The 25435-nt window shown below is 52.6% G+C and overlaps 10 protein-coding genes and 2 non-coding genes across 12 annotated transcripts; 7 read left to right on the top strand and 5 right to left on the bottom strand.

Annotated features, from left to right (window-relative positions):
• Nucleotides 1-3: 3 nt before the first annotated feature.
• On the top strand, nt 4-1160 carry J4E92_009606 (uncharacterized protein; the record flags this gene model as incomplete). Its single annotated transcript, XM_051500952.1, is given in 2 exon segments — nt 4-11; nt 23-1160. 2 exon segments carry the CDS (start codon nt 4-6, stop codon nt 1158-1160), a joined length of 1146 nt encoding a protein of 381 aa, XP_051348895.1.
• Nucleotides 1161-1287: 127 nt separating this feature from the next.
• On the top strand, nt 1288-2973 carry J4E92_009607 (uncharacterized protein; the record flags this gene model as incomplete). The annotated part of the gene is made up of 2 exons (XM_051500953.1): nt 1288-1293; nt 2521-2973. The coding sequence occupies 2 exons, from the start codon at nt 1288-1290 to the stop codon at nt 2971-2973; spliced, it is 459 nt and encodes a 152-aa protein (XP_051348896.1).
• A 309-nt stretch (nt 2974-3282) lies between these two features.
• J4E92_009608 (uncharacterized protein) lies at nt 3283-4914 on the top strand (the record flags this gene model as incomplete). Its single annotated transcript, XM_051500954.1, has 2 exons — nt 3283-3399; nt 3547-4914. 2 exons carry the CDS (start codon nt 3283-3285, stop codon nt 4912-4914), a joined length of 1485 nt encoding a protein of 494 aa, XP_051348897.1.
• Nucleotides 4915-8275: 3361 nt separating this feature from the next.
• On the bottom strand, nt 8276-9535 carry J4E92_009609 (uncharacterized protein; the record flags this gene model as incomplete). The annotated part of the gene is made up of 2 exons (XM_051500955.1): nt 8276-9307; nt 9359-9535. The coding sequence occupies 2 exons, from the start codon at nt 9533-9535 to the stop codon at nt 8276-8278; spliced, it is 1209 nt and encodes a 402-aa protein (XP_051348898.1).
• Nucleotides 9536-9797: 262 nt separating this feature from the next.
• J4E92_009610 (uncharacterized protein) lies at nt 9798-10499 on the top strand (the record flags this gene model as incomplete). The annotated part of the gene is made up of 1 exon (XM_051500956.1): nt 9798-10499. The coding sequence occupies one exon, from the start codon at nt 9798-9800 to the stop codon at nt 10497-10499; it is 702 nt and encodes a 233-aa protein (XP_051348899.1).
• A 597-nt stretch (nt 10500-11096) lies between these two features.
• J4E92_009611 lies at nt 11097-11170 on the top strand. Its single transcript has one exon. It is a non-coding gene; the product is annotated as a tRNA-Ile (tRNA).
• A 513-nt stretch (nt 11171-11683) lies between these two features.
• Nucleotides 11684-11785, top strand: J4E92_009612. The gene has a single exon. It is a non-coding gene; the product is annotated as a tRNA-Met (tRNA).
• Nucleotides 11786-12294: 509 nt separating this feature from the next.
• J4E92_009613 (uncharacterized protein) lies at nt 12295-13882 on the bottom strand (the record flags this gene model as incomplete). Its single annotated transcript, XM_051500957.1, has 3 exons — nt 12295-12397; nt 12464-12678; nt 12731-13882. The coding sequence occupies 3 exons, from the start codon at nt 13880-13882 to the stop codon at nt 12295-12297; spliced, it is 1470 nt and encodes a 489-aa protein (XP_051348900.1).
• A 660-nt stretch (nt 13883-14542) lies between these two features.
• J4E92_009614 (uncharacterized protein) lies at nt 14543-16485 on the bottom strand (the record flags this gene model as incomplete). The annotated part of the gene is made up of 2 exons (XM_051500958.1): nt 14543-15796; nt 15847-16485. The coding sequence occupies 2 exons, from the start codon at nt 16483-16485 to the stop codon at nt 14543-14545; spliced, it is 1893 nt and encodes a 630-aa protein (XP_051348901.1).
• A 1511-nt stretch (nt 16486-17996) lies between these two features.
• J4E92_009615 (uncharacterized protein) lies at nt 17997-19141 on the bottom strand (the record flags this gene model as incomplete). The annotated part of the gene is made up of 3 exons (XM_051500959.1): nt 17997-18390; nt 18461-18497; nt 18550-19141. The coding sequence occupies 3 exons, from the start codon at nt 19139-19141 to the stop codon at nt 17997-17999; spliced, it is 1023 nt and encodes a 340-aa protein (XP_051348902.1).
• An 888-nt stretch (nt 19142-20029) lies between these two features.
• J4E92_009616 (uncharacterized protein) lies at nt 20030-23668 on the bottom strand (the record flags this gene model as incomplete). Its single annotated transcript, XM_051500960.1, has 2 exons — nt 20030-20352; nt 20428-23668. 2 exons carry the CDS (start codon nt 23666-23668, stop codon nt 20030-20032), a joined length of 3564 nt encoding a protein of 1187 aa, XP_051348903.1.
• Nucleotides 23669-24106: 438 nt separating this feature from the next.
• On the top strand, nt 24107-24672 carry RPL26B (60S ribosomal protein L26B; the record flags this gene model as incomplete). Its single annotated transcript, XM_051500961.1, has 4 exons — nt 24107-24202; nt 24253-24315; nt 24368-24461; nt 24515-24672. The coding sequence occupies 4 exons, from the start codon at nt 24107-24109 to the stop codon at nt 24670-24672; spliced, it is 411 nt and encodes a 136-aa protein (XP_051348904.1).
• Between the last annotated feature and the right edge of the window lie 763 nt (nt 24673-25435).

Raw genomic sequence — 25435 nt, forward strand, 5'->3', positions numbered from 1 at the left:
AATATGGTCATGTATTCTGCAGACAGGTGAGTCTTGATAGCGAGCTTCCCCTCATCTGCTTCACTGACATGCGACAGGCCTCGGGTCCAGACATACCCGAACTTAACATTCGCACCGTGCCCACGCCAGAGATGAACCGCATTGCACACCGTTCTAGTGTCGACAAAGCACTTATGTACATCCGCAATGAATATGTCCGGAGACTGGCGAAGGTACCAGGCAAGCCCATTCACTTGTTCAACGTGGTTGACAAGGCCACTCCCTCACTGCGCTTTCGGTACATCTCCGAATACGTTCTAGATGAGCAACAAGGCGTCTACCGCGCATCAGTCGAAACACAACAAGGCTGCCAACAATGTTCGGCCCACATGGGTCGGAACATCGGATGCGAATACACAAAGAAGTGTGACTGTCTGGAATACGCTGCAGTGGATGAGAGCCGCCTCGATGAAGAAAGAAAGCGGGAATACCAACTTGCGCTCGAAAACGGAGATTCAACAATGGGCTTTCCGAAGAAATTCCCTTACTTCGCCGAAGGCACGAAACGAGAGAAGACCGGCTGTCTCGTACCCTTTTACCTCAACTCCCGTCGTCCAATCTACGAGTGCAATGACAAGTGCAACTGCGGCCCCAATTGTCGCAACAAGAATGTTCAATTCGGGCGTCAGGTCGAAGTGGAAATCTTTAGAGCGAATGACGGGCGTGGCTGGGGTCTCCGCTGCAGACAAGATCTCCACGAAGGCCAATTCATCGACACTTACCGCGGCGAAGTCATAACAGATGCCGAAGCCACGCGCCGCGAAACCTCGTCGTCAAAAGCAAAGGCGTCTTACCTCTATTCCCTCGACAAGTTTGCTGAGTCAGAAGGCCTCAAGGAAGAAGATCTCTACGTTGTGGACGGCGAATTCATGGGCGGCCCAACAAAGTTCATCAACCACTCGTGTGACCCGAATTGCCGGCAGTACACCGTCTCGTACAACAAGCATGATCCCAGGGTCTATGACATTGCGTTCTTTGCGCGAAGGTTCATTCCAAAGGGCGAGGAACTGACGTTTGACTACCTTGATAAGGAAGAGGGGGAGGAGATGGATGAGCCGGGTGAGGGGGCGCTTCCTTGTCTTTGTGGGGCGAAGAATTGCCGCAAGTGGCTGTGGACGTGAGGATTGTGTCAAATAAGCGCATGCGACATACTACAAAGTTTAGGCCGGCGTGTGAGAGAAGGGTGGAGGGCTATCAGACTGATGGGGGGTTATGTTCATATGACGGCTGCATTGCTCTGCATCAGCGATGAGCGTTCTGGCGTCTGCATTCTCATTTTGTCAACTGCGCTAAGTTATGATATAGAACTTTTCTCTTATCTCTTCTTTCTTCCACGTCGTTCATACTCATGCCGATGACTGGGCGCAAGTGATTGTGTACGTTTCCTGTCGTTCGTCCTTCAGTGTCGTCTAGACTGAACTAACATTTTCATCACTGACCTGCTTCCTGAACTACACCTATCACACCGGCACACAGCTACGTTGATCATGATCGCCTAGAACACGGGATGGTGCGTCGCACTGGAATCCTCTGCCACTCATCCACTGACACGTATCAGTTCTCGAACGACTTTGACATCAAGTCTCCGAAAAAGTACCAGTGAACCCCGCAGTGGTCTACCACACGTACCAAAAACATCACGATTTAGCCCCGTGTCAGCCCAAGGGGAAACTGGGGCCGCATGTCAGGGGCTCAGGAACCGTATCTTCAACTGGACCCAATGTGCGCACGCAGTCTTGTCTCATGGTCACACCACCCCGGTAATCTCGCTGTGGACATGCGCTTTGGTTGCGAAGTGGCAAGGTTGGGCTCATGATCGAATGAGCAAAGCTTTCAAGCTGTGGTACCCGATGAGGACAACCGCTAACATCATATTCTCACAATGTGAGCAGTGGTGGCAAGTCTCGTAGACTGAGTTGCGGTCATCAAGCCATGACATCTGGAGAACAAACAGTGTAGTTCATTGCATGCGTTGTAAGATACCCAAAGGCTCAGCCCATCAATCTGGAACATGACCCTGATGATTATTCAGATCTTCGCGCGACCGGCCCCGCGGCATCTGACACTGCGTTTTTGGTACACGGCTACGTACCCGAGATCCCACTTACTGGAAAGTGGATTAAACCTTCGCAAATGGACCCGAATTAGTAACTTAGAAGCGCTACGATTGGACGAGACAATCGTATTGTGACTATCGTGCAGTCGTCATATCTAGCGCCGTGATCATCCGTCTTTGCGCTGACACGTAAGTATCGTGAGATCTGGTACGAGAAAAAAGCAAAACGATATGTCTACACCGTGTAAGCCTCGATATACGTCAGTTGAGCATGTACTTCCCTATTAAGTCCGCAAGTTGTAACAGGTCAGGGTCTCTCTGCATACCACAAGTCTACTTTCAAGATTGCGCAACCAAAGCATTTCCTTAACAGTGACTCCGGTCTCACTGTGCCACCATAACCTCGCTGCGACACCGACATGCAGATGTTTGCAACCATTCTAGAAAAGCTGCGGCTTATTCCCAACACAACGAACGAGGGAAAGACACAAAACGAAGAAGGCATACCCTACGTCCAACTCAACGACGAATACGACACAACCCTCCGGTTATCATGGACAAACGATCCAAAGAAACTGTACCTCTCTGCGTGTTTCGATCCGAAGCGCGAGGCAAATGTTGCAAAAGACTACAACATTGAAGGTCTCTGTCCAGTGGTCAAAGAAACCAAAGGCGATGAATTCATACTACGGGACAGCGACGGCCGGTATTATCTTTGGGACGCATGGGTTGGTGAGTTGATGAAGTTCCGGGATTGGTGGATCGAAGGCTTCACGACAAAAGAAGAGCTAGTGGAAAACCTGGTGTGCAACATGACAGAAGCGCAAGCGGACGTAGAATTCATCGAGCGGAAGCGTAGAGACAGTGTGGTAGACTAGTCTTACCCTGCATCTTGTAGTCGACTCGAAGATCGGAATCGGGATGCATGCGAGGCGACGCGGGGCGAGGTTGGGAGAAAGATGTAGTTTAAACTTTAAGCGACGACGTCGGGAGCCAATGAAGAATGAGGACCCTGACCCACCATTTTTCGTGCCCCATTTTGCTGGTCCGTGACTCCGACGCAAAGGGACTACCACTGATAAAAGCGTCGACGCGGTGATCGTCGCCTGCCATGCCGATACCTGACTGAGACGCGTAGTACACGGAAGGGTTCTGCTAGCCTGGATTTTCTCTAATCAAACAACAACATGCCTCAGTATCTCGTCAGGCTTGCGCAAGCGCATGAGAGTTTTCGGAAAGTCGAACTGCAAGCGCTAGCCGATATTGCGGGAGTGCCTTTACATTTTGTCAAGTATGAAGAAGATGTAAGTACCTTTCGTTTCACCGAGCAGTCTTCCAGTCTCAATTTCATCAGTCGCGTCCCCGCAGTGTTGTTTTGGTTCAGATCCCGAAAAAGCAATCCCCAGTGTCGCGTCACGCCCTACAAAAGCATACATTTCTGACGATCAAAGTCACCCTACTGCATTGTCGATCTGCCGTCAGAGGCTGCGGCACGAAAAGCCATCGCACGGAGCATCCTCGCACAGGGCATCTACGAGCTATGGGGCCAGGGATCAACATACGACGCCCTCCACGACTCCGTCCGCAGTCTGACCACATCCTGGTGGCCGCAGTACATTACGGCATCTTTCCGCTTTACCATAGAAGGCTATCGCGGTAGTAGATCAAATGATGAGCAGCGCGACATCATCGACAGTTTCTCCTACATGGCCTTCAAGGGACCACCGCGGATGCGAAACCCAGACGTCGCGTTCCGTGTCTTTGAAGACTATGATCTTAACGTTAAGAAGCCGAAGTACATTTACTTTGGTCGCTTCATCGCCGACTCGTGTCGGAACGAAGCCAAGAAGACGTTTGATCTTAAGAAGAGACATTACATCAGCACTACATCGATGGACGCCGAGCTCACGCTGCTGACGGCTAACATCGCACACGTGGCACCGGGGAAGTTGTTTTACGACCCTTTCATGGGCACGGGCGGCTTCCCGATAGCATGCGCTCACTTCGGAGCAGTGGTGTTTGGGAGTGACATTGACGGCCGCACTATCCGCGGCCTAGGAGGCAGCGCAAGAAGGGGACAGACGGGAAAGTACGACGTCGTCGGCAACTTCAAGCAGTACGACTTAGAGTCCAGCTACCTAGGCGCCTTCGTCTCCGACCTCACCAACACCCCACTGAGAATACCGCCACCCAGCAAAGATCACACGACAGGCTACCTCGACGGCATCGTATGCGACCCACCCTACGGCATCCGCGAAGGCCTCAAAGTGCTAGGATCCCAGCAAGCGCTACTCGACGTAGAACGCCAATCGCACCAAGACCAATTCAAAGAACCCGGGTACATACCCCCGAAGCGGCCCTACTCCTTCACCGCACTGCTCGATGACATACTAGCCTTTGCAGTCGCAACACTAGTTCCCGACGGCCGAATCAGCATGTGGATGCCCACGGCGAATGACGAGGACATCGAGCTCATCATCCCGAGCCATCCTTGTCTCGAACTGACGTCGGTCTGCGTTCAGGCGTTTAACAAGTGGTCACGCAGACTGCTGACGTATCGGCGGCGCAGGGAGGAGGAGGTGCCGGAGGGGGCGGCGGAGGCTGTGAGGAGGGAGTATGAGAAGGGGACTAGGGCTAGTGAGTTGAATGATTTTAGGAGGAAGTATTTTCAGGGGTTCAAGGAGTTTGAGAGTATGAAGAAGGAGTTTATAAGGATGAAGGTTGATGCTAGGGCTGTGGAGGAGATGGCTAGTGGAGGAGAGACGCCTGGTGCTGGAGCGACGGACAGTGTTGTGAAGGATGATGATACCAAAACGTAGCTTATGTGTGCTTCAATACACATTCGAGAGCCGGGATGAGCTATTCTGCCCCAACATGCCTGTTCGATACCCATCATCGATGAGTGATCACTTCCCCTCCCCCGGATTAACCCTCGCCCTCCACCTCCCATCCTCCCCCTTCTCCAGCACAACCCTCTTCTCCGCCGCCATCAACGCAAAACTATCTTTATTCTTCTCAAACCACACTTGCCCTTCCCTTGCTCTCGATATACACAGCACGTCTGTCTGTGCAACCATCGTACCGCCGGCAGCCAGGGCTAGAGCACCAGCCGCCAGGACCGGACGCATGCTAGACTTTGTGACATTGTTGTGTATTTGAGTTTGGAGACGAAGACGGTTGATTATGGGGGTTCCTGGAGGAGATGGAAATGGAGGTGGTGGGGGTGGAGTTGATGGAGGAGGGGGATTTGGCCGTTTAAGTGGAGTACGGAGGCGTGAATTAGATAGCCAGAAGCGGTGTGTGATCCTGGGAATACAGCCTGACATGGACTTTGGGAGATGGGATAGAAGCGACATTTTCCGACTGCTCGGATGGAATGATTTCAGTAGGGAAGAATGAAGGTTACTCAGCGTTGTTGTAGGGTGGAGTTGGTATTTTGTTTGTCCCTAGGTTTGACGAGCTGGGGAGAGAACGAACAATGAAAGACGGAAAGATATGGGCGCTATGTGACATTATGCGTGGTGGAGCGATGACATCGTCCGCTGGTGCTGTTACTACACTGGTAGCTACGCTGAAGTTGCTTTCACTGAGATGTACTGGAGCAAGATACGGCCGTGAAAGCTTAGCGTTCTTGCATGCTCCTCCAACTATCTCCGTGTAGCGTAGGAGAGGAAGACAAGACGACCTCGGGTATCGTCCGCGCAATGCTGCAACCAAACACGATTGTGAAAGCACATAGTGATACAAAGCAAAGCAATCACCGCACTTGTCGCAAGCTATTTTGCTACTCTTCATACCCAGGAAAGATCCGACACTGAAATTTACCATGCTCATTCTCTGATATCCCCTTCGTGCGTATGCTACTCACCTCTTCCAAACTCTTTCCCTGTGCCACAGCCATCTGCACCCTATGATAAACCTCCTGAAAGTTGGTACTATGATAACAATGACAGACGTTCCACTCGTAGTATGGTAACAGCTTATAGCCACAGCACCGGCGATCGTCGGGCACAAGACCGATATTGCGCATGAGTTGAGGACACCATAAGATGTCGACGACGTTCCCAAGCGTTACTCCGTTTTCACTGTGAATAGGGAATTTGGTGTGAAGAGTGCGGAGGCCCTGGGAAGAGCACTCCTCAGTCTCCAGATTGACGGTCAAGCGCATGACTGGAGGTTGGGTAGCCAACATCTCGCGCCATGTTGCGGAGCTCGTGGCAACATGAGGCCTCTTACAGTGCTTTAGTAGCTGGTAGCTGATGGTAAGATCGACTGGCTGGTTCGCTGTATCTCTGTGGTGTGGTCTGCGATAAGTACGGAACATCTTGAGAAGCGGATGAATTTCCACACCCTTCCACGGAGTAGCCGTCACATCCGGAAGCTGGTGTGGGTCATCCTGTAAGATGACAGCCTCCAGTTTCATCTTATGAGGGAGCTTGTGATCGATGTGGATTTCGGCATCTGGCTGCGATGCAGCTGGAGGCGTTACCATCTTTTGAGAGTGGTCTAGGCATGGGAGAAACATACGCTTGCGAATGTCATCCGCGTCCGAGATGAAGGAACGCCATTCTCTGTTGACGCAGGAGGCGCGTGACAGATCGAAGTACTCAAGACAGGGATCACTGAAGATCATCCGCTTCAATTCGTTCGGAAGGTGTGCACTTGTCGAGCTAGACATGGCTAAGATGATGCTGCCGATCGTCGTCAGTGAGAGTATTAATACATGATCACGGATTGCTTCACTGATTGTGAGCAAACTTAGAAACACCCAAGTAGAGCCCGACCGGAAGTGGTCATCGCTATCGCATTATCGTTCCACAATCGCTCTTGTCATTAGCCCTTCCGTGGCCGTTATCCATGTCATTCGCGCCGAGCTTGTACAATAGAGTGGGTGACGTTATGAATTCTAGCAGCGACGTTACGAACCCTCAATCAAGAGAACGTAGAGAGCCCCAAGACATCAAATCCCCTTTCTCGCTCTACCTTTGCTTTCCACTCCCCGTCCTCCATTTCTAAAACAACCCTGAATTTGGCATACTTGGCCTTACCGGAAACCTGAACAACTACGTCGTTGCTCACCCTTCCGTCTATTGTCTTGTCCTCGCTTTTGATTACCGTAGCCTCGAACTTTTCCCTTTTCCATTCCAGATCCGCCATTCTGCTCTCATACAACTTCTCCTCATCCTTGTTCGCATGATAACAACGACATCTCTGGCCTAGATAATGTGGCCGTTTGGGACCAAGGCACAATGGGATGTTCGGTACCAGGCCGACATTGCGTGGTAGCCGAGTTTGCCATACTGCATCGAAGACATCTCCAAGTGTTACTCCTGTTGGGTTTCGCAGATCCTTGATAGTGTCTTGGGCCCGAGATATAGTGTTACAGTCCCATTCTTTTACATGAAGAGACAAGCGCTCAAGCGGAGGCTGCGTTATGAGCATCTGGCGCCACGTTGCGGATGCGTTCTGGAATTGTGGCTGATTGAGGTACTTCACCAGCTGGTAGCTAATAGACAGATTGCTCTCAGATTGCTCTTCGTTGTCGTCTTTGCGAATGCGAAGTCGAGTGAGTGACTGTTCGAGGAGTGGATGCATCGTCACGCTAGGCCACGGAGGAGCCATCTTACCTCCGAGGTACTTTTGAAGGACATTCCCCCCACCACATTCCATCCAGAGCCTATTTGGAAGGGCCCAGTGGATGTGCATTACCGCTTCATTTGGCTCGAGCGAAGACGATAGTATGATCGGGTTTTCGGTGCTTGAGACATTTGGGAGAAACATCAACTCGCGAATAGGGCTCGTGTCCAGAATGTAGTTACGCCATTCTGTGTTTACTCGGCAAAGACGAAACCAGTGGAAGTATTCAGGACATGAATAGTTAAGGATGACTAGCACCAGCTCGTCTGGAAGATGCGGTTTATTGAGACCGAACAGCTGATGAGTAGACATTGCTGAGATGTTGTCGCTAGTGTTGGTTGGCGCGGGTTTAGATATATGGTGGCAGATTGCTTTGCTGGTTGTGAGCAAACATGGACCGACTCACGAGATCACACCCTTTCCAGCGTGCTCCGTGAACTTCATTTTCGACCTTGTTGGCGAATCCTGAGCAAAAAAAATCTGTATGTTCTATCGGAGGCTGTAGTATCGTTGTGAGGTTTGACGGGTATGCCACGCCAGCTTCTACTTCCGTTGCTTAGCATCACCATTAGTCGCCTTTGCGGTACTCTTGCCCTCGGACTTCTCCTTCTGCTTCTTCTCAGCCGCTCTCTTCTTTGCGCTTTCTTTCTCAAGAATCTCGATCGTCTTCTCACTGCTCTCCCACAGTTTCTTCTGCAGCAGCTCGTCATCAATCTCCTTCCTTGACCATATCTTTCTCCTGCATTCCTTGAGGAAGTACGCTCCTTCTCCGCGACCCCACTGTGCCTCCATGGCGGCGTAGAGGAAAGTTTGTGCACCCTGGTCAGGGCTCTTCAGTACCAGCCACCACAGCGGCCATGTGATGAGGTATATTGCCAGCCCCCACAGCGAGCCGAAGGTAAGGTATCGCCGCATGCCGGGTGTTCGTGTCCAGCCCGGGTCGACCATGATTACGCGTGCATTCATGGGCTGTTTGTCGGGGCGGACGTAGTTTGAGAGATGCTTCTGGAAGGCTACGGCGAAGGTCATGAGGGCGAGCTTGGAGGTCGCGTATACGGTGGAGGGGGTGAAGTCGAGTTGTCCAGCATCGCTCTTTCCATCTTGACTTGCTTTTGTGTCGACACCTGGCAACTTCCCGCCGACGTATGCCGGGCATGTACCGAAGATGATTCGGACGTCTCGATCAGGAGGTTGAGCACGTAGTGCTGGACTGAGTATGCTCAACAAGTGGAAGTTGGCCATGTAATTCAGCCCCCAAGTAGACTCCAGCCCATCTTCAGTCTGTGTTGCCTTGCCTCCTGGTGGTGTCATCGTGTTCGCACAGAGGACGATTGTGTCGAGACGTCGTGGCGGTGCGTTGTCGACCCATTTGGTTGCAAACTGACGTATGCTATACAGGTCCTCGAGGTCGACATGCTCGGCGGTGATAAGCTCGTTGCCTGTCTGGGTTCGGAGGTCTTCGATGTAGTCGACGAGGAAGGGGTCGACAAGGGGCTGTCGAACCAGGAGAACAATCTGAGCACCTCGAGTTGCCAGGCCTCTTACGACTTCAGCACCTATGCCAGCAGTTCCTCCCTATACATTGTCAGTACAGTAGTTCAACGCATGCACGTAACTCAAACTTACCGTCACCATAACCACCTTGGAATGCATATTCCTCTCCGATCCATTCGTGGCGCCACTGAAGAACCATTTCAGCACGTACAAGACTGCACAAAGAGAAGCGAACTTCAAGACGGCCCAGCCGTATGGAATGGAGTCGATGCCCTCGTCAAAGGCTGCGGCCAGGATGTTGACGGGCATCTTGGCTGTTGGTGGGACGGGAAGCGGGAAGGTTCAGGAACGCGGATCTATGGTGGCTCGCTAAGACGATCGGATCCACGTGGCGTCATAGCATGTGATTGCGCGTCGAAGATTGTCGCCTGGCTTCACCACCCACATTTCACTTTCACCTCGACTTTTCTTGCCCGGCGGTGTCGCTCCTTCCACCGCCGCAAAACCTTATTTCCACGACGTCTTGTCAACACCACACGCGCCACACGCGATTCGCAACGAGACCGCCACGATGTCCGCTCCCACAACAACACCGACCGCAGACGAGTACGATGCCGACGAGCTTCTTGAAGAAGATCCCGATATTTCTACTAAGCCTTTCGTCGAGCAGTGCGCTTTTGGACGCGGTCTCTGGAAGAACCCTATCAAATTCGTCTCCTCCGCCCCCGAAGTACAGCCAGCACCCACATCCACAAACGGCAAGACCATGGCGGAGAAGTACCTTGCGATAATGTTTCCCAATGGTCAGCCGCAACCACAACCTGAGGCTTACCCTCGATGCGGCATATGCGGCGAGCCCGTCAAAGAAACCGACCAGCGAATACATTATCTAAGCCCTGCACACCAGGCAGCACTACCACGAGCGCCAATACCCTCCGCGATCGATCGGACAAGAATGGGACTGAAATACATGGAGAAGCACGGCTACGACGTCGATGCGCGACAAGGTCTGGGTACGAGTGGCCAGGGCATGCTCTTCCCATTGGTTCCCAAGGAGAAGCGCGATAAACTGGGCTTAGGCATAGACAAGAAAGAGCACATCCAGAGGAAGTCGTTAGGTGGCGCAAGCCGTGCAGACGTCAGAGAGGGCAGGCTCGATGCCGGCAAAGTTAGGAAGCTTGCCCAGGTCCAAAAGAGGAAGGATGCTAAGTTGCAGAGGATGTTCTACGGCAACGACGAGGTTGAGAAGTATTTGGGACAGCTAGAGGGCTGACACACGACTGATGATTGACGACCCATGACGACGTGTGTTACTTGGTCGTTCGGATTGTCTGATGGCGACTTCGCGTCGCGGCGCATTACCGCCAACCATCGGATCCTCCTCTTTCGGACTATACATCGACGGTCGGGCATGCCGAGTGCCACAAATGACCGACTACGATTCACGAGTATACTGTTAATGTTCCTCATAGATTTTGCTTTACAAGCGCATAGCGCTGGCGTTGGTTTGGTTCGCGTTCGAAGATACCCGTGGCTCAACAATCGAGCCCCTTTCAACAACATTTCCTTCAACTACGTCAAGAATGAATACATCGTATCCACCTCAGCAACGACCAGTCAACGTGAGCCCTGGGGTTATGTCAGATTTACCGGGGCTGCTTCTCCAACCTTGTATTTTCTGCGGTTGCCCCACCATGACAGTCATCCGAAATCTCCGAAGTGGAATTTTCACCCCACCAAACTTCGTCTGCTCAATGCTAACATCATCAGCAAAGCTTGTGATACTCGGACAACCTCAAGGAGTGTCGTCGTTGTTCTTCCTGCATATTCCGTCAAGATTGGCAAACCTCCATCGAAACAACCAAACATCGGTCGCTTAGCTCAGTTGGTTAGAGCGTGGTGCTAATAACGCCAAGGTCGCGAGTTCGACCCTCGTAGTGACCATTCTTTTTGCGTGCGTAGGCTCCTGTCGTCCAGGAAGGCTTGCCCGCGAGGTGGTAGCTTTTTGCCGGAGTAAATTGGTCCAAAATGCATATTTTTGGACGGGAGAACAGCACCCCTTCAGATCTGCACGCATTTTCCAGTCGATACACAATGGAAAGCAAATTCACGAGCACTGTTTCGTTATCACAGTTTTGTTTGGTTTCATTGGTGAGGGGCTACGGACTTGGGTCCACATCTGCAGCGTACCTCGGGAGTCAGCGCACATCCACGGGAATTACCCACATTTCAAACAGCGATGTGTCACGCTACCAGCACACCGATTCGACACGGCCTATCAAATTCGCAGTTGATGTTTCGATTATTTCCCGCTCCACACGCACTCCACCGCTCGATATATTGACGTTATAGTTGATTTACCAGGAGAAATTGTCATCAATCAAACAGCATCTCTCCGGTGCAGCGGTTTCGCAGCAGGTGGCATCCTATGTCACCATCTGAAGCTTGATCGCAAAAGCCTCCCTGGTGTAGTTGGTTATCACGTGGGTCTCATATACTCTATGACTGTTCGACAGAGCAGATATCCCGAGGTCAGCAGTTCGATCCTGCTGGGGGGCATTCTTTTTGCCAGCTGATGCGCCACAAAGATATCTAGCGTTGCTGGCGTGGACGACGTTTGGTTTGAAGAACTCTTCTTTTTTCATTTTTGAGGATGTCAATTCTGTGAGATGGAAATTGCATAGGATGTTGCATTTCTTTTTTACCTCTCTAAATGCTTCGCACACTCTCCTTCTTGACGAACAGGCTAAGGTGTTACTTACACGTAACTTGTAGAGACCTTCAAAATAGTAGTGATTTGCTAGCTGCAACAAAGGACAATTTTAGCGGATTACCGGACTCAGCTTCTTACTTTACCCACACTATGCGACATGGTAGCAAGGTCGATGGGTTACTTAGTTTCATGAGCACAGCAGTAGCATACCTCAACAGGATGGTAAGCACGCCAACAGTTACACGCAGAAGACATAGGTTATGCAAGTCGTTATTCACATTTCCTCATCAACTAAGTACGCGAGCACTAGGCATCTCTCGCGATAATTTTACGTCGCTGACATCCACTCGAATGTCTAGAAAACCAGTTCACCATTTACAACCTTCTTGATCGTATCCTCGACAACATCCACCGCGCTATACGTCTCGTATTCCTTCTTGATGGCATCGAGCCTCTGCCTATTTCTCGTCAGCTCCGTGTCCGTCACTCAGTCCCACAACACTAATAGGTAAGAGACAACGTACTTGTATGTGGCGTTCCCCATAATCTTGTCGAAAGTCTCCGTCAGCAGTCCCGGCGTGACTTGCGGTAAAGCATGATAGATACCAAAGCCTCTGTAGTTGATCAGAGTGCCTGTGTGCAGTTTATCTTGTCCGGCGCCCGAGACGATCATGGGTACACCTGCGCGAAGCGATTGTTGGATGGTACCGTATCCGCCGTTCGTGACTAGAACGTCTACCTGCTTTGGTGTCAGCATACACACACGCACCTGCAAGACTGCGTATACGTACATCCGGCAACGCCAAATCCAGCGGAATAAATTTCGCTACCCTCGCGTTCTTCGGAATTCCAAAATCCAACATCTCCACATCCGATGTAACCAACGTCGCCACAACAAAAACATCCTCCCTCCCACCAAACGCCTCCAACGCCGGTTTGATAAGCGCACCAGTGTCATATACCACACTACTAGAAGACACAGCCACAACCGTCTTCCCCGCAGCCTTCGCGTCAAGCACATCGCCCCACCACTCAGGCAGACTATGTTCCGCAATACCCACCGCAACAGGCGCGCCCATAAACCGAAGATGCGGACGCCAATCACTGCGCTCCCATTCGAACGCCGGGATCCCGTACTGCAGATATACATCTGAGGCGCGCATCATCATATCGTACAGACTGGGTGTCGTAGTCGTAGCGCCCATTTCCAGTAGCAGAGCATCGACCGCCGCGTTGACGGGCGTATCAATCGGATGTTCCCTCCGATGAGCTTGCTGGGCTTCGAAATGGATCTTCTGGCTCTCCGAACTGGTATCTGGGTATTTTCCTGAGCGGAAAGGGAAGGTGTCGTTGCTGGCTGCTGCATACGGAGCTAGACCTATAGCAATGGAAGCATCAGGCCGGATACCAGGCGCGCCATGTACAACGGGTGCGAGACCGCCGTACGTGCAATCGAAGATGAACACCATCTTCTCCTCCTCCCCATACTGATCGCGAAATTCCCGAAATACGCGTTGCAGCGTACGATATTGCGCCGGTATAGTCTTGATAAAGATATTCTTAAAAGCAAAAACCTCCTGTTCATCCCCTTGCAGACTGATAAACTGGCCCAGATCTTCTTGGGACATGATTTGCGGGCCTTGGCCTTCGATGCCGATGTATGTTGCGCCGATTGATTCGATGTAGTCGGAGAATTCGGGACCGGAGATGAAGTGTACGGGGTAGCCGCGGGAGATGAGGCCTTGGGTTATTGTGGTGATTTTTTCCATGTGGCTGAAGGCGGGGGTTGCGGCCATGATGATGGGGGGTTTGGTGGGTAAGGGCTGCTGGCTGAGGATTTGGGTGGCATCGTTGAAGAGGGAGGTGAGGTTGCCTAGCTGGAAGTAGAGGATGGCGAAGAGTAGGGGTATCAGGCCTGCGACGTAGAGGGATTTCTGCGCCATGGTGTGTCTATTGGGGGCTCGATCTCAACTTCTTCGAGCACAGAGAAGTCGGTATGACAATTGGGGTATTTCTCCACGTCTTTGTATGTCTCCATCACCCCTCTCCTGCAACTTACGCCCAGGAGGTAGCACGCCGCGCTGGCATTTAGGCCTCCCGCAACATACTTGGCTTACTCCCGTTTCTCATTCTGCGGGGACAGATTCAAACCATTAGCATGAACTACTGCATCTCTAGGTCAAGCCTCGTTCCCTCGTGTGAGCGTAAACTGGTTGTCGCGTCCTCCAAAGCCAATGAGTAAACACGGAAAGAGATCATCATCGGTGGCCGTATCAGTACTCGTGGTAGTGCTTACATCGCCTGTTGCACGGCGCGTATACTCGTTTACCTATCTGGGTGTAAGGCTAGGATGAGTCGCAATAGCCGCTGAAAATAGTTCGTGTGTATTCAGCATGGTGCATAAAGTATCTGAGAGGCTTGCAAACCTCCAACGCGTCTTCGACTAAGCGGCACGACCATGTATGATGACGTCATCGTTTCCTTGCACATGGAAGCCATCATCGCAATGAACCTCAGTGTTACGCCAAATGTGTATTTGCATGTTAGATTCTGAGTAATTTCGAACTTATTTAAATTTGAAACGCTATGCAAATCCCACCCATCTACAAACTCGCCCTCTCACCCCCGAGCTTCTTTCCTGTAACCCCCGAGAACCACGCATCCAACGCTTCACACGTGCCCTTGCCTTCCGCCAGCTTAACAACGACACCAACATAGCCGTCCGGTCGTACAACGACAACACCACCTGTCTCCTCATCAAGACCCATCTTAGCATGCGCCGCAGCCTTTGCATCAGGAACCCTCTGATCCCAGACATCATCGGCGTAAACGTGATCGGCGTAGCGGCTGAAAGGCTGAGGTAGTTGTTCATCGATGTGAATACTTGAACGCGGTGCTGAGAAAACGAGTGCAAGAGAAAGGAAATCGGTGTGTGGGTTGTGGCGTTCGTGGTACCGGTCTTTCTCCTTGATATCGCGGTGGAGGAACGTGCTGAAGAAGGATGTAGGAGATGACATCTGCGTCGCCAAGTCCTGAAGTGCTGTTGCGCTCTTGTCCAAGCTACCGCCGAAGATGAACATGCGGTAGGAGCCGTTCATGGGGATTTCTTGTTCGAGATGTACGACGTTGGCATCTACGACTCGTGTGACGGTTGCGGGGGTCATTATTCTTCCTGTCCGTTGGCTTGTGCCGTTTTCGTAAGAGAGAATGAGGGGGTGCTGGGCGGAGTGTTCCGGACCCCAGTTTATCATGTTGGGCTTGTAGGCTACGCCGTATCCGCTGGTGAACTCGCAGCTGGCTTTGAATGTCTTGATGAATTCGTTGTCTTCTGGAGCTTCTTTTGCGGATGCGCCGGCGACTTCACCGGCTGATGGTATCCGTGCGGAGAATAGCTTTGCGTAGCGGGCGTCGAAGTCGAGGAGCGTTTCGGCGATCAGCTTGCGTTCGGATTCGTATGTCGAGAGGAGAGACCGGGGTGCCCAGCCACTCTCCACATGGTGGATCTTCCATGCAATGTTTACTGCGTCCAAAAACGCTGTGTTCATGCCCTGGCCGGCCTTGGGGCTATGTGTGTGGCATGCATCGCCACCCATGAAGACGCGCTCATCTAGTGTGTAGCGTTCCGCAATACCTTGGCCGATAGGGTAGACTGAGTACCACTCTACGCGGTCCCAAGAGATGGTGTACGGTTCGAAGATCTTTTTGGCACGCGCCTGAACATCCTCCGCAGTGGCGGATTTCCGCGGGTCCCAGTCTTTGTCCGTGGAAGATGCGACTTGGATGTACAAGCGGACCATGTTGTTCTCGCGTGGGATGATCATAATGGAGCCGTTGTCGGAGTGGATTGTGCATTTCATCTATGTCACTGTTAGTACCCACAGGAGCAAAGAACATAGGAGATACATACCTTGATGTCGGGGAAGTTCGTCCTGACAACTCCATCCATGACACCCCAAACATGCGCAATAGGGTCTTTGTAGATCATCTTGACACCCAACTGATCCCGTACAAAACTCCTCGCTCCCTCTCCACTGAACAAATACTTTGCGCGTACAGTCTCCTCGTGGGTGCCATCGACATGCGCCAGATTGACCTCAACAGGATAAGTCTGATCCTTGCCATCGTTCTTGAAGCCTTTGATTGTCCAGGGTCTTTGGATCTGACCACCATTCTTCTCAATATCCCCAATAAACGTCCTCTCGATCATTCCCTGGTGGAGAAGCGTGGTAAACGGATACCGCGCATCGATGAACTTTGGACAACTAGCCCAAGTACCTGTCCTGTGAATACCTTTTTGTGCTGGATCCCAAAAAGCCACCTCATAGACCTTTGCGGGTTCATATTCCATAATCTTGCGCTTAAGACCCATGTTGCGTAGGAGATCGAGGGATCGCGGCTGGATTCCGTCTGCGCGTCCAGTGGCGGTCGGCTCGGGTCGATTGTCGATGTGCTTGATCTTGTAACCCCATCTTGCGAGACATGTTGACAGACAGAGACCAACGGGTCCTGCGCCCACGATAACGATATCGTAGTTTTCCACCGCCATTGCTATTCTTTCAACCCAGATCCAAGGAAGAGTCTCTCAAGCAAACGAAGACGTAACGGGAACGATCCGGGAATACGGATGAAGCCCCACACTCAATGATCAAAGTCAAGTAATCTCTTCGCTCTCAGCTACACCGAAATGCTCAATGCAGGCGACAGGGCGTAAAGAAAGAGGCGTAAAAGATGTAAAAAGGGTATAAAGTATATTAACTCGAACAATAACCGACGATCCCAGTGACCGGCACCTGCTCTTTAAGAATCAGTAAACGACGCCATCAAACCACGGACCAAGGCTAGCCTCGGCCGCGTCTTCGTCATGGCAAGACAACTCGGGAGTGCGTAGTGCGCGCCGGCACACGACTTCGGATGCGCGTGAGAGGACCCAGGGCCTGGGGACCTGGGTACGTGGGTCGCCGCGTGCGCCGAATGGGCGTGCCGTCATGTTGCGGGGAGTCTGACTAGGCGTTGGCGGAACTGATGCGCGGCATTTTGAGTGCCAAGACGCATCTCACGCTTTGCCTTTTGGAGGGCTAGTGTGGTTGCATGCAGGTTAGGTGACGCGCAGCCGCGATCTGGGCGAGGCAGGCGAGCGTGGCATGGAGTATCGTGAAGTGGAGTGTTTCGGCCGCTTACATTTACCGCTTCTTCTTCCCTTGGTGTTCGGTGTGTGAGTAGGATTCTTTTTTGTCTTTGACTTCGTACGAGGGTGTGTGTACTGCCAATGAGAGGGGTGGTAATAGGGCCGAAGCTTGTCGTTGAGATGATGATAAGGCTGCACGTGTAAGTAAGACTACGCTTGCGAGTACCGAGTATGCTTCCCGTGGGGTTTGCATCGAGGGTGTTGCCGCAGAATGTCATAGCTTCAACAGGAGCCTTGCTGCTAGTGAATGAACACGATCTAAATCTCGCCGTGACGGTCTCGAAATCCTCCGTCTTGATTCTGAAATGTACCGTTCAGATGTTGAAATTGGCCGTAATGATATGCATCATGATTTATGAAACGTTCTGGTGTAAGGAAAGCTCATATCATGTAGATCATCATAATCTTTTCGACCCAAGGCATCCTACAACAGCTCGTTTCGGTATCGGCATTCACGCTGGACCTCGTTGACATTCATCTCACTTTCGATCAGACGCACCCATTAAGTACCACAATAATGCGAGTCCGTAGAGCAACTTGCCCCGGTGAATGTACTTCTGTATTCGTACAATCAGGTATGATACCAATAATATATACCAGAACCCAGACGCCAGCGCCGTTCACACAAAGCCGACTAAGCTTTGCGTATAATGTTCGGGACATGCCGCATGAACGCTGAAGCCCAGACACGGCCAAACATGCTGATGATGCAAAAAAAGACTGCATCAAATCAATCTGTCGCCTCCACATACTTCCATCGAAGCCAGGTCCCGGTAATGCCCCGCAAGCTTTTGCAGCATTGTGTGGCAACCGGCGAGGTCTTCCCGCTTCATCTCCCCCGGTGGTGTTCGATCCAAATTGGATGGATATCCTCAAGATACTGTCATGTTGCCGAGTGCGACTGCCATTCTCTCCTCCTCCTTTCGCGCTCTCGCCGCCTCGGTTTCCTTCCTCATGGTCTCCAAGTTCCACTCATCGCCGCCCTCATCATCACTATCCGCATCGCTGTCTTGTGCCCAGTCACCCTTCTCGAACATAGCCCTACCAGTGGCATCCTTCATCTTCTTGGCCTCCTCCTCAGCCTGCTTCTTGTCGATACGCTCCTTCTTCCACTTGGCGAATGTTTCGGGCGTGACAGGTGTGAGCTTTCCGGTGAGCTTGTGTCGTTCAGATTCAAGGAAGTCTTCGAGGGTGAGGGTGTTGAGTGGTGAGTTGGCCATTAGGGCCTTTTCGGCGGCGCGTTGTTCCCTAGTCTTGATGACGAATCTGAAGAACATGTTAGTTTCGGTTCCCATGTGTTCGTTCTGTATGGCGATAAAGAATTGAGAATACATACCCAGGTGGTAGAGAGTGCTTGTACATGCACTTGTCGCCTTAGATACAGGTCAGCGCGCGCCTCACATGCATTTCGTTGTCGAAACTCACCTCCGTTCGGGCATGTCCAGAACCAACCATACTTCTGGTCCTCGATAGCCTGAACAAAGTACTTGCACACTTTGTCTGTTGTGGTCTTTGGGTTGCCGTGCTTGCTGAGAACGACCTGTCGCAGCTTTTCCTCGTCCCAGTCGTCCATGTTATCCTTCTTCCGTCGCTCCTCTTCCTCTTCCTTTTCTTGGTCTCTGTTATCGGTGTATAAACTCCTCTTCTCTGTTTTGCGCTCGATGGCCAGGTCATGGCTGAACTTGCACTTCTTGCCCTTTTCGCAGTTTCCCTTCTTGTAGAACTGGCATAGTACGGTCTTGGGGTCGGTGCCAAAAGGTACTTTCTGGACCTGCACTGGTTTGAAGAGCTCGGCGGTCTCTTTGCGGGCTTGTTCTGCCGCCGCCTTGTCTTTCTCGCGCTGGGCTTTCTCAGCGGCCTTGCGCTTTTCGTCGGGTGTGCCACCTGATGCGGTGGTGGCTTTGAGTTGCGCAATCTGCTTCTGGGCGGCTCCTCCCTTCTTATTCTTCATACCAAAGGTCTTGTCCACGGCGACCTTCTTCACCTTGGGCTGCTCGCCCTTGCCTTTGGGTGGCATCTTGGCTTATTGTGTGCGGACGTTGAAGTGACAGTGGGGTGGGTGGTTTGGGATGTTCCAAGGATCCGGACGCCTTGGAGGGTCGAAAATTCGGTGCCTGGCGGGGGATATGGGACCTGGGTCGTGTGTGTCAAAGTGAGAATGACGCTGTGTGGGGTGGAATTTCGAGTGGCGGAGCATCTGGCGCTAGAGCCAGCCCTACCTTCGCCGACATTCCCGAAGCTTCAAGGTGGCCTTCACATGAACCCCAATAGTCAATCGCTGCGCATCCAATACTGTCGCGACATTCCCGTCTCTCGAATTGTTCTGTCGCATCTAGCTTCCGTAAGCTCTTGGCATTATTGTCTCCGCCATTGGATTTACTAACAACTCCGCAGCGCCCTTAACGCCTTACACCTGTCACCCAGCTACACTTGACGCGCGGTCGCACCCAAGATGATTACCGACAGCCAACTTTACTCGCTCGCCATCTTCCTCGGAAGCGCTGCCATGCTGCTCATCGTCCTATACCATTTCCTCGAGGTCAATTCCGACGATCACAAAGTTGAGGAGAAGCCCAAGGCCGCAGCAGGCAAGGTCAAGGCATGAGTTGCGCGGTGCATACGTGGGAGAGGGTCACAACAAGGAAAGAGGCTGGGGGGAGAACAAAGGATACCACTTGCAGCTCGGAGACTTTTATCGAATGGGGGCATGGAGTTCTGGCGTATCAATATAGCGGTTTGGTCGCTGATGGATTGAACATAGTTAAATTGGCTATGGCTTACGCATGGAGACATGCTTCGGTTTCCTTCTACTGCGCACCCACAAAGACTCCCAATGCGCCTTGTCCTCGCTATGGGTATACGCGTACTTATACAAAATTATCAAATCTGAAGTTATTCGCGGTCCTCAATCCTCGGCATCTACCAGCTCCTCCTCCTCCTCGTCGCCTTCGATGAAACCCCTTCGACGCTTCTCGTTGGCAAGCGTTACGCCTCCACGATCCATACCGGGTCCGCCAATGCGCTTCTTGAGCGACACAAGTCTTTCATGCGCATCGCGGGCTTCTTCTTCCGCAGAACGCTTGGGTGGACGTCCGCGACCGCGACCTTGGCCAACAGGTGCCTGTGGTGACATGCTCAGTGCTTCTGTTCGCTCGGGCTCGACTGTGATACGTGGTGTGACTTGACGTCCCTGCGCATCGCTGAGATATGCCTCAGAATCATGCGAGTCTATGAATGAGAGCGTTAGATCATTTCTCTCCAAGTGTTCAACGACGATCTAAGCCCATCAATTATCTTCCTTACCAGAGAGACCCCCAGTCGGCCCATCACCAAGCTGCCATGACAGAGGACTGATATGGGCTTCGTGTATGTGATTGCGCCAGTTGCTCTCTAGATCGAAGGAATGAGGCTGATGACGCTCGATGCTCATGTTCGTCATAGGGTCGTAGTTGGTGACTTCTTTGCCGCAGTCATCCCACAAGCATTCCAGAGTCTCCTTGCGATGCACCTTGAATATATGCTTTTGAAGCGTCTCTAGATTGTGTAGATCCGCCTGACAGTTCTGCCACTTGCACTTATACGATCGGTACTGCGGGATATGGTTTGCAACACTCGGCGACCGGGAACTGATACGGATGGGCTCGTTGCGCAATGAGCTTGGTTGCGGCGGCTGGTGCTTAAGAGGACCTGTGTGACCGTTCTGAGCTGGGCGAGACTGCGCAGCCGGAGATCCATGGATTGCCTTCCTCCACCCAATTGGGCGGCCCTTCTTCTTCGGCAGTGGCTTGCCATCAGGCCCATACTCCGTGGCGGAGCGGAATGCTTGATATCCAACACCAGCGGCACCGGAAGTAGGGCGTGGGGCACTTTGGCTCATAGAAACGGGGTTGCTCGGACGTTTGGGTGTCGCTGGACCTGGACCCGCACCGTTGGGGAGGGAGTGTCGAGGAGGGCGACCGCGGCGCTTCTGCTTAAACGGATTGATGGCTTCGGGTAGAGCTTGGACCTTCTGAGCCCCACCTTCACCAATCGCACTGGGCGGAGCGCGGACACGACGCGCTTCATCGTCGTCGGAATCGTCTTCCTCATCGTCTGCATCCTCAGTCAAGCCTTGAACGCCGTCTTTGAAATACCCTGGAGGAGGTCGTCCTGGATCAATCAAGTCCCACCTGATTGTACTAAGATCCGATTCCCAAGTTATCTGTGGTAATGTGGTCCTCAGTCCATCTAAATGTTGGTTCAGATTGCGCTCAGACGGATGGCGTCCACAAGCGAGGAGTACATCCCTTGCAATCGTGGCAGGATTGTATGTGTTTCGACGGAGAGCATTCTTCTTCTCAAGTGGTTCAACATAGACCTGGTACCGGAGTTCGTTAGGCGGCGGATGGACTGGCGGCGGCGCAGATGCTTGTGGCTGATATGAAGGAGTGTTTGCTATGGGGAAGTTCGGGGTGGAAGGCTCTTCATCGACAGCCATGGCATCTTGATGCGAGTATGATGCGTAAGGGTCTGCGTTCATTCTCTTGCGCGGCGGACCCATGTCTTCCTCTTCTGAAAGTTGAGACAAGTCGATGAGATCGCTCAGATTGCGTTTGCGAGCAGCCTCTTCCTTGTTTGCTGGCTTCCTCAGCTCGGGCTTAATTGGCACCATCTCGGCGACGGGTGCAGGCGCAGGTGCAGGTGCGGGCGACGCGCTCCCTGGGAACGACGGGTAAGAGCTTCCGTTCGCTGGTGAGGCAGTTGCTGGTGTGTATTGAGGGGTCGGCGCAACGGGGGTCGCGACTTCCTTTCTCATGACGGCAGGCGGGACTGGCGGTTTTTGAACTGGAACTGGCGCCGCCTGTACTGCCTTGCGAGATGCAGAATTCACATCTGGCACTGCTGTGAGTAGGCTCTTAGCGAACACTGCGCGATCTAGCTTCAGGCCCATTTGCTCTAGTTGTTCGCACAACTCGATGTAGGAAGGGTTGCTGTTGAGTAGCCCTAATATCTGGCTGGGTTCAACTTTGCGAACGTCATTTTGGGCGTTGAGATATGCTGCTGCTGCGCTCGCCAGATGTGCCTTCTTCTCGGGTGGCCAGTGAGTGTTACCTGTGGGTCGAGTTGGGGTCGGCTGTGCTTGTCTGACAGGGACAGCTTGGGGTACGGCAGGCGTGGCTGGCTTCGCTACTGGTTTGGGTGTCGCCTTCTTCTTCGAGTTCGTCGCTTGGGGCGTGACGGTTTGAGCAGCCTGTGCGGGTTGCGAGGTGGCAGACTGGGGAGCGGGTTTGTTCTGCGCAGTCGGAGACTTGGGCGCTTTCGCTCTGCGTTCTTCTTCCCAGATTCGAGCTAGGAGTGCCGGGTCTTTGCTGTTTAGCTCTCTCATCTTAGCCATCATCGCTCGGATCTCGCTCTCTAGTGCTTCAGCAGGGCCGTCGGCACTAGATGCTGCAGAAGCTGCTTCCGTCGCATTCGCTTGCTGTTTTTGCGCCTTCTTCGCTCTTGGCTTGGGTTGTGACGCGCGCAACCTGGCCTCCTCCTCCTCTTGTTGTTTGCGTTCCTCTTCCCTCTTTTGCTCCTCTAGTTTGCGCGTCTCCTCGGCGATCCTCTCTTCTTCTGCGCGCGCTGCATCTAGAATCGCCTGCTGCGCAGCCTGCTTTCGCTGATATTCTGGCCATGGATCGTAAACTGCCATGGGGTCTACAGTGGTGGTGCCCTGCGCACTGTATGTGTCCGCCATACTGGTGGCCGGTGCCGGTGGTGGCGGCACGATCGCAGAAGGCATTTGCGCGTTGCCGTAGTTGTAGGCCGTTGACGATGTGGCGTTCTGAGAGTTACGCGAGGCTTCAGCAGCAACGCTAGGGAGCTGTCGAGCATTGTAATCGCCATACTGCTGGTTCGCCGTGGTGGTCATACTTGCGCTGCGTGAGTTGCTAACAGGCGCATTGTTGTACTGAGGCTGGGCTGGACTGGCAGAGCGCTGTTGCTGCTGGGTGTACATCGCTTGGGTTCTCTGAGTCTGGGAAGGGTACCCTGCCGTCACGGCCGGTGATGGCAAGCCTCGACTTGCTGGCTGCGCGCGATTGTTGTTGACGCTCCGTGGACGCGCTTGCGCTTGTCCGTAGCCAGCGTGGGGTTGTTGCGCCTGTACTTGGGGCGAATGCGAATTGCCGGCGGCATAGCGACTTGAGTGCGAAGGGGCGGCCGTATTAGTTGCGGTGAAGCCCGCTTGAGTATTCGTCGGCGTGGGATTATTCGTATACGATGTCGAGCTGCTCATATTACGCAGAACCTCGGCGGCGCCTCTGGTTGTCTCTCGTGTGCCGCCATAGTTGTTGCTACTCCATGAGTTATCTTGCACCGTTCCATATCCACTGTTTTGGTTCGCGTACGATTGCGGCTGGTAGGAGACGTAGTCTTGCGCTTGGGTCGTCGGCGGCTGCTGATACTGGCGGGATGGTTGCGCAGCGCTGTTCGCAGCGGGTGCAGTCTGGTATGCCGAATACTGTTGCGCCGAACTTTGTTGATACGGGTAGCTATAAGGATTGTAGTTGTTTGACGACATAGCAGCGTATTCCTATAGGTCTGCAAGCCCTTGCGAAGCCACTATATAGGGAAGATTCGGTCGCTGCATGGGGACCGTGGTTCGTGGGAAGGGGCTCGGGTAGGCGTGAGCGGGGGTTCGGGTGGATGTAGATGCAATATTAATACCGCACTCTGGAGTGTTCCGTATCGAGGCTGCACCTTGGCGCAAGGTATGCGCTGGACGAGAGAGCAGACTGACTGCGACGCGTGTTGAAAGTGCGCGACGGCGGCTCGGCGATGCGCTCTATGATGCAGACGCGACTTGCAGCGCCGGACTATTCGGCGCGGAGAAACCACCCCTCCGACCGCGCTAGCGAAGCGAAGCCGCCCTAGCAGAGGCACATCTCACGACACCAATTTTGTGATCGCGACACGAACTTTGTCTACTAACCCGACAACCGCCAATCCCACAGCAAAAATGACCAAGGTTAACGCAATGGTCGCGAGCTCTCGACGCAAGTCCCGAAAGGCGCACTTCAGTGCGCCGAGTAGTGTGCGTCGGGTCATCATGAGCGTATGAAGAGACTTGGAACATTGCATGGGACATGTTCTAACAACCTTCAGGCGCCTTTGAGTAAGGAGCTCCGCGAGAAGCACGGAGTGCGCAGCATTCCCGTCCGCAAGGATGTAAGTATCCAGATCTTCTCCCCCAGTTTCGTCGTATGCTGACTTTTCCTAGGACGAGGTCATGGTCGTCCGCGGCTCCAACAAGGGACGTGAGGGCAAGATCTCCTCCGTCTACCGCCTCAAGTACTGCCTCCACGTCAACGGCAGTGCGTAGCCCTCTATTCCCACTCGCCAGCAGATATACTAATTCACAACACAGTTGTTCGCGAGAAGAGCAACGGCCAGTCCGTCCCCATCCCCATCGCTGCCTCCAAGGTCGTCGTCACCAAGCTCAAGCTCGACAAGGACCGTGAGCAAATCCTGGAGCGCAAGTCCGCCGGTCGCGAGGAGAAGAAGAAGCAGAGGGAGCAGCAATAAGCGTATCGTCCCTTTCTATTGACGATACACTACGGCTATGAGGGACATCGACACGAGCATCCCCGTCCCTAGAGGATGAAATGCATATCATGGGTTCACGGTTTGGGCATGCGACACGCGCATGGAAAAGCAGGGCGTTATACCGGCTTCTAGCTCGAACAATGGACTTGCCATCATGCGGCCCCGTCGAAGTTTTCTGTTCGAAATGATACCACGATGGAATGGAGTTTGGCAACGAATGAGATTTGTTACTCCAGCCGTCGCAGTGACACTCCACGTGAAGTTTGACACCAACGCTAGTATATCTACTCCCCAACCGAACCTGATGGTTGACGTGAGTTATACGACTAGCGGAGAAGAACGCCAGACGACAGCAGTCGTTGCTCGCATGCAGACCACCTTTGAGATTTTCCCATGACGGAGTTGGTTTGACGCTGAGACACATTCCTTCAACTATACACACAGTCTGTGTATGTCAGTGTGACTACAATGTCCACTGCTAAACTTTGAATGAAACCACAGCCGTGTTTGACCAGTGCAGCGTACCGCTCGATTGCACGCATACACACCTGTCATGATCTCTTGTGTAGCCACGACTACGGGCTTAGCATCTTCGAGATCCCGATTCTCTGGTTTCCGGATATCATCACTTCTCCCATCACACTTAGCAATTCGTTCTATAGTAACCCGGTAGAAATTACTTCTACGCTTTAGAAGCCGTTTTGTAGCAATACAATCTATTTGCCTCAACTCCGCAGTAACC

The sequence above is a fragment of the Alternaria infectoria genome, assembly GCF_024043175.1.
Source record: "Alternaria infectoria strain BMP 0036 chromosome Unknown scaffold_25, whole genome shotgun sequence".
Lineage (NCBI taxonomy): Eukaryota > Fungi > Ascomycota > Dothideomycetes > Pleosporales > Pleosporaceae > Alternaria > Alternaria infectoria.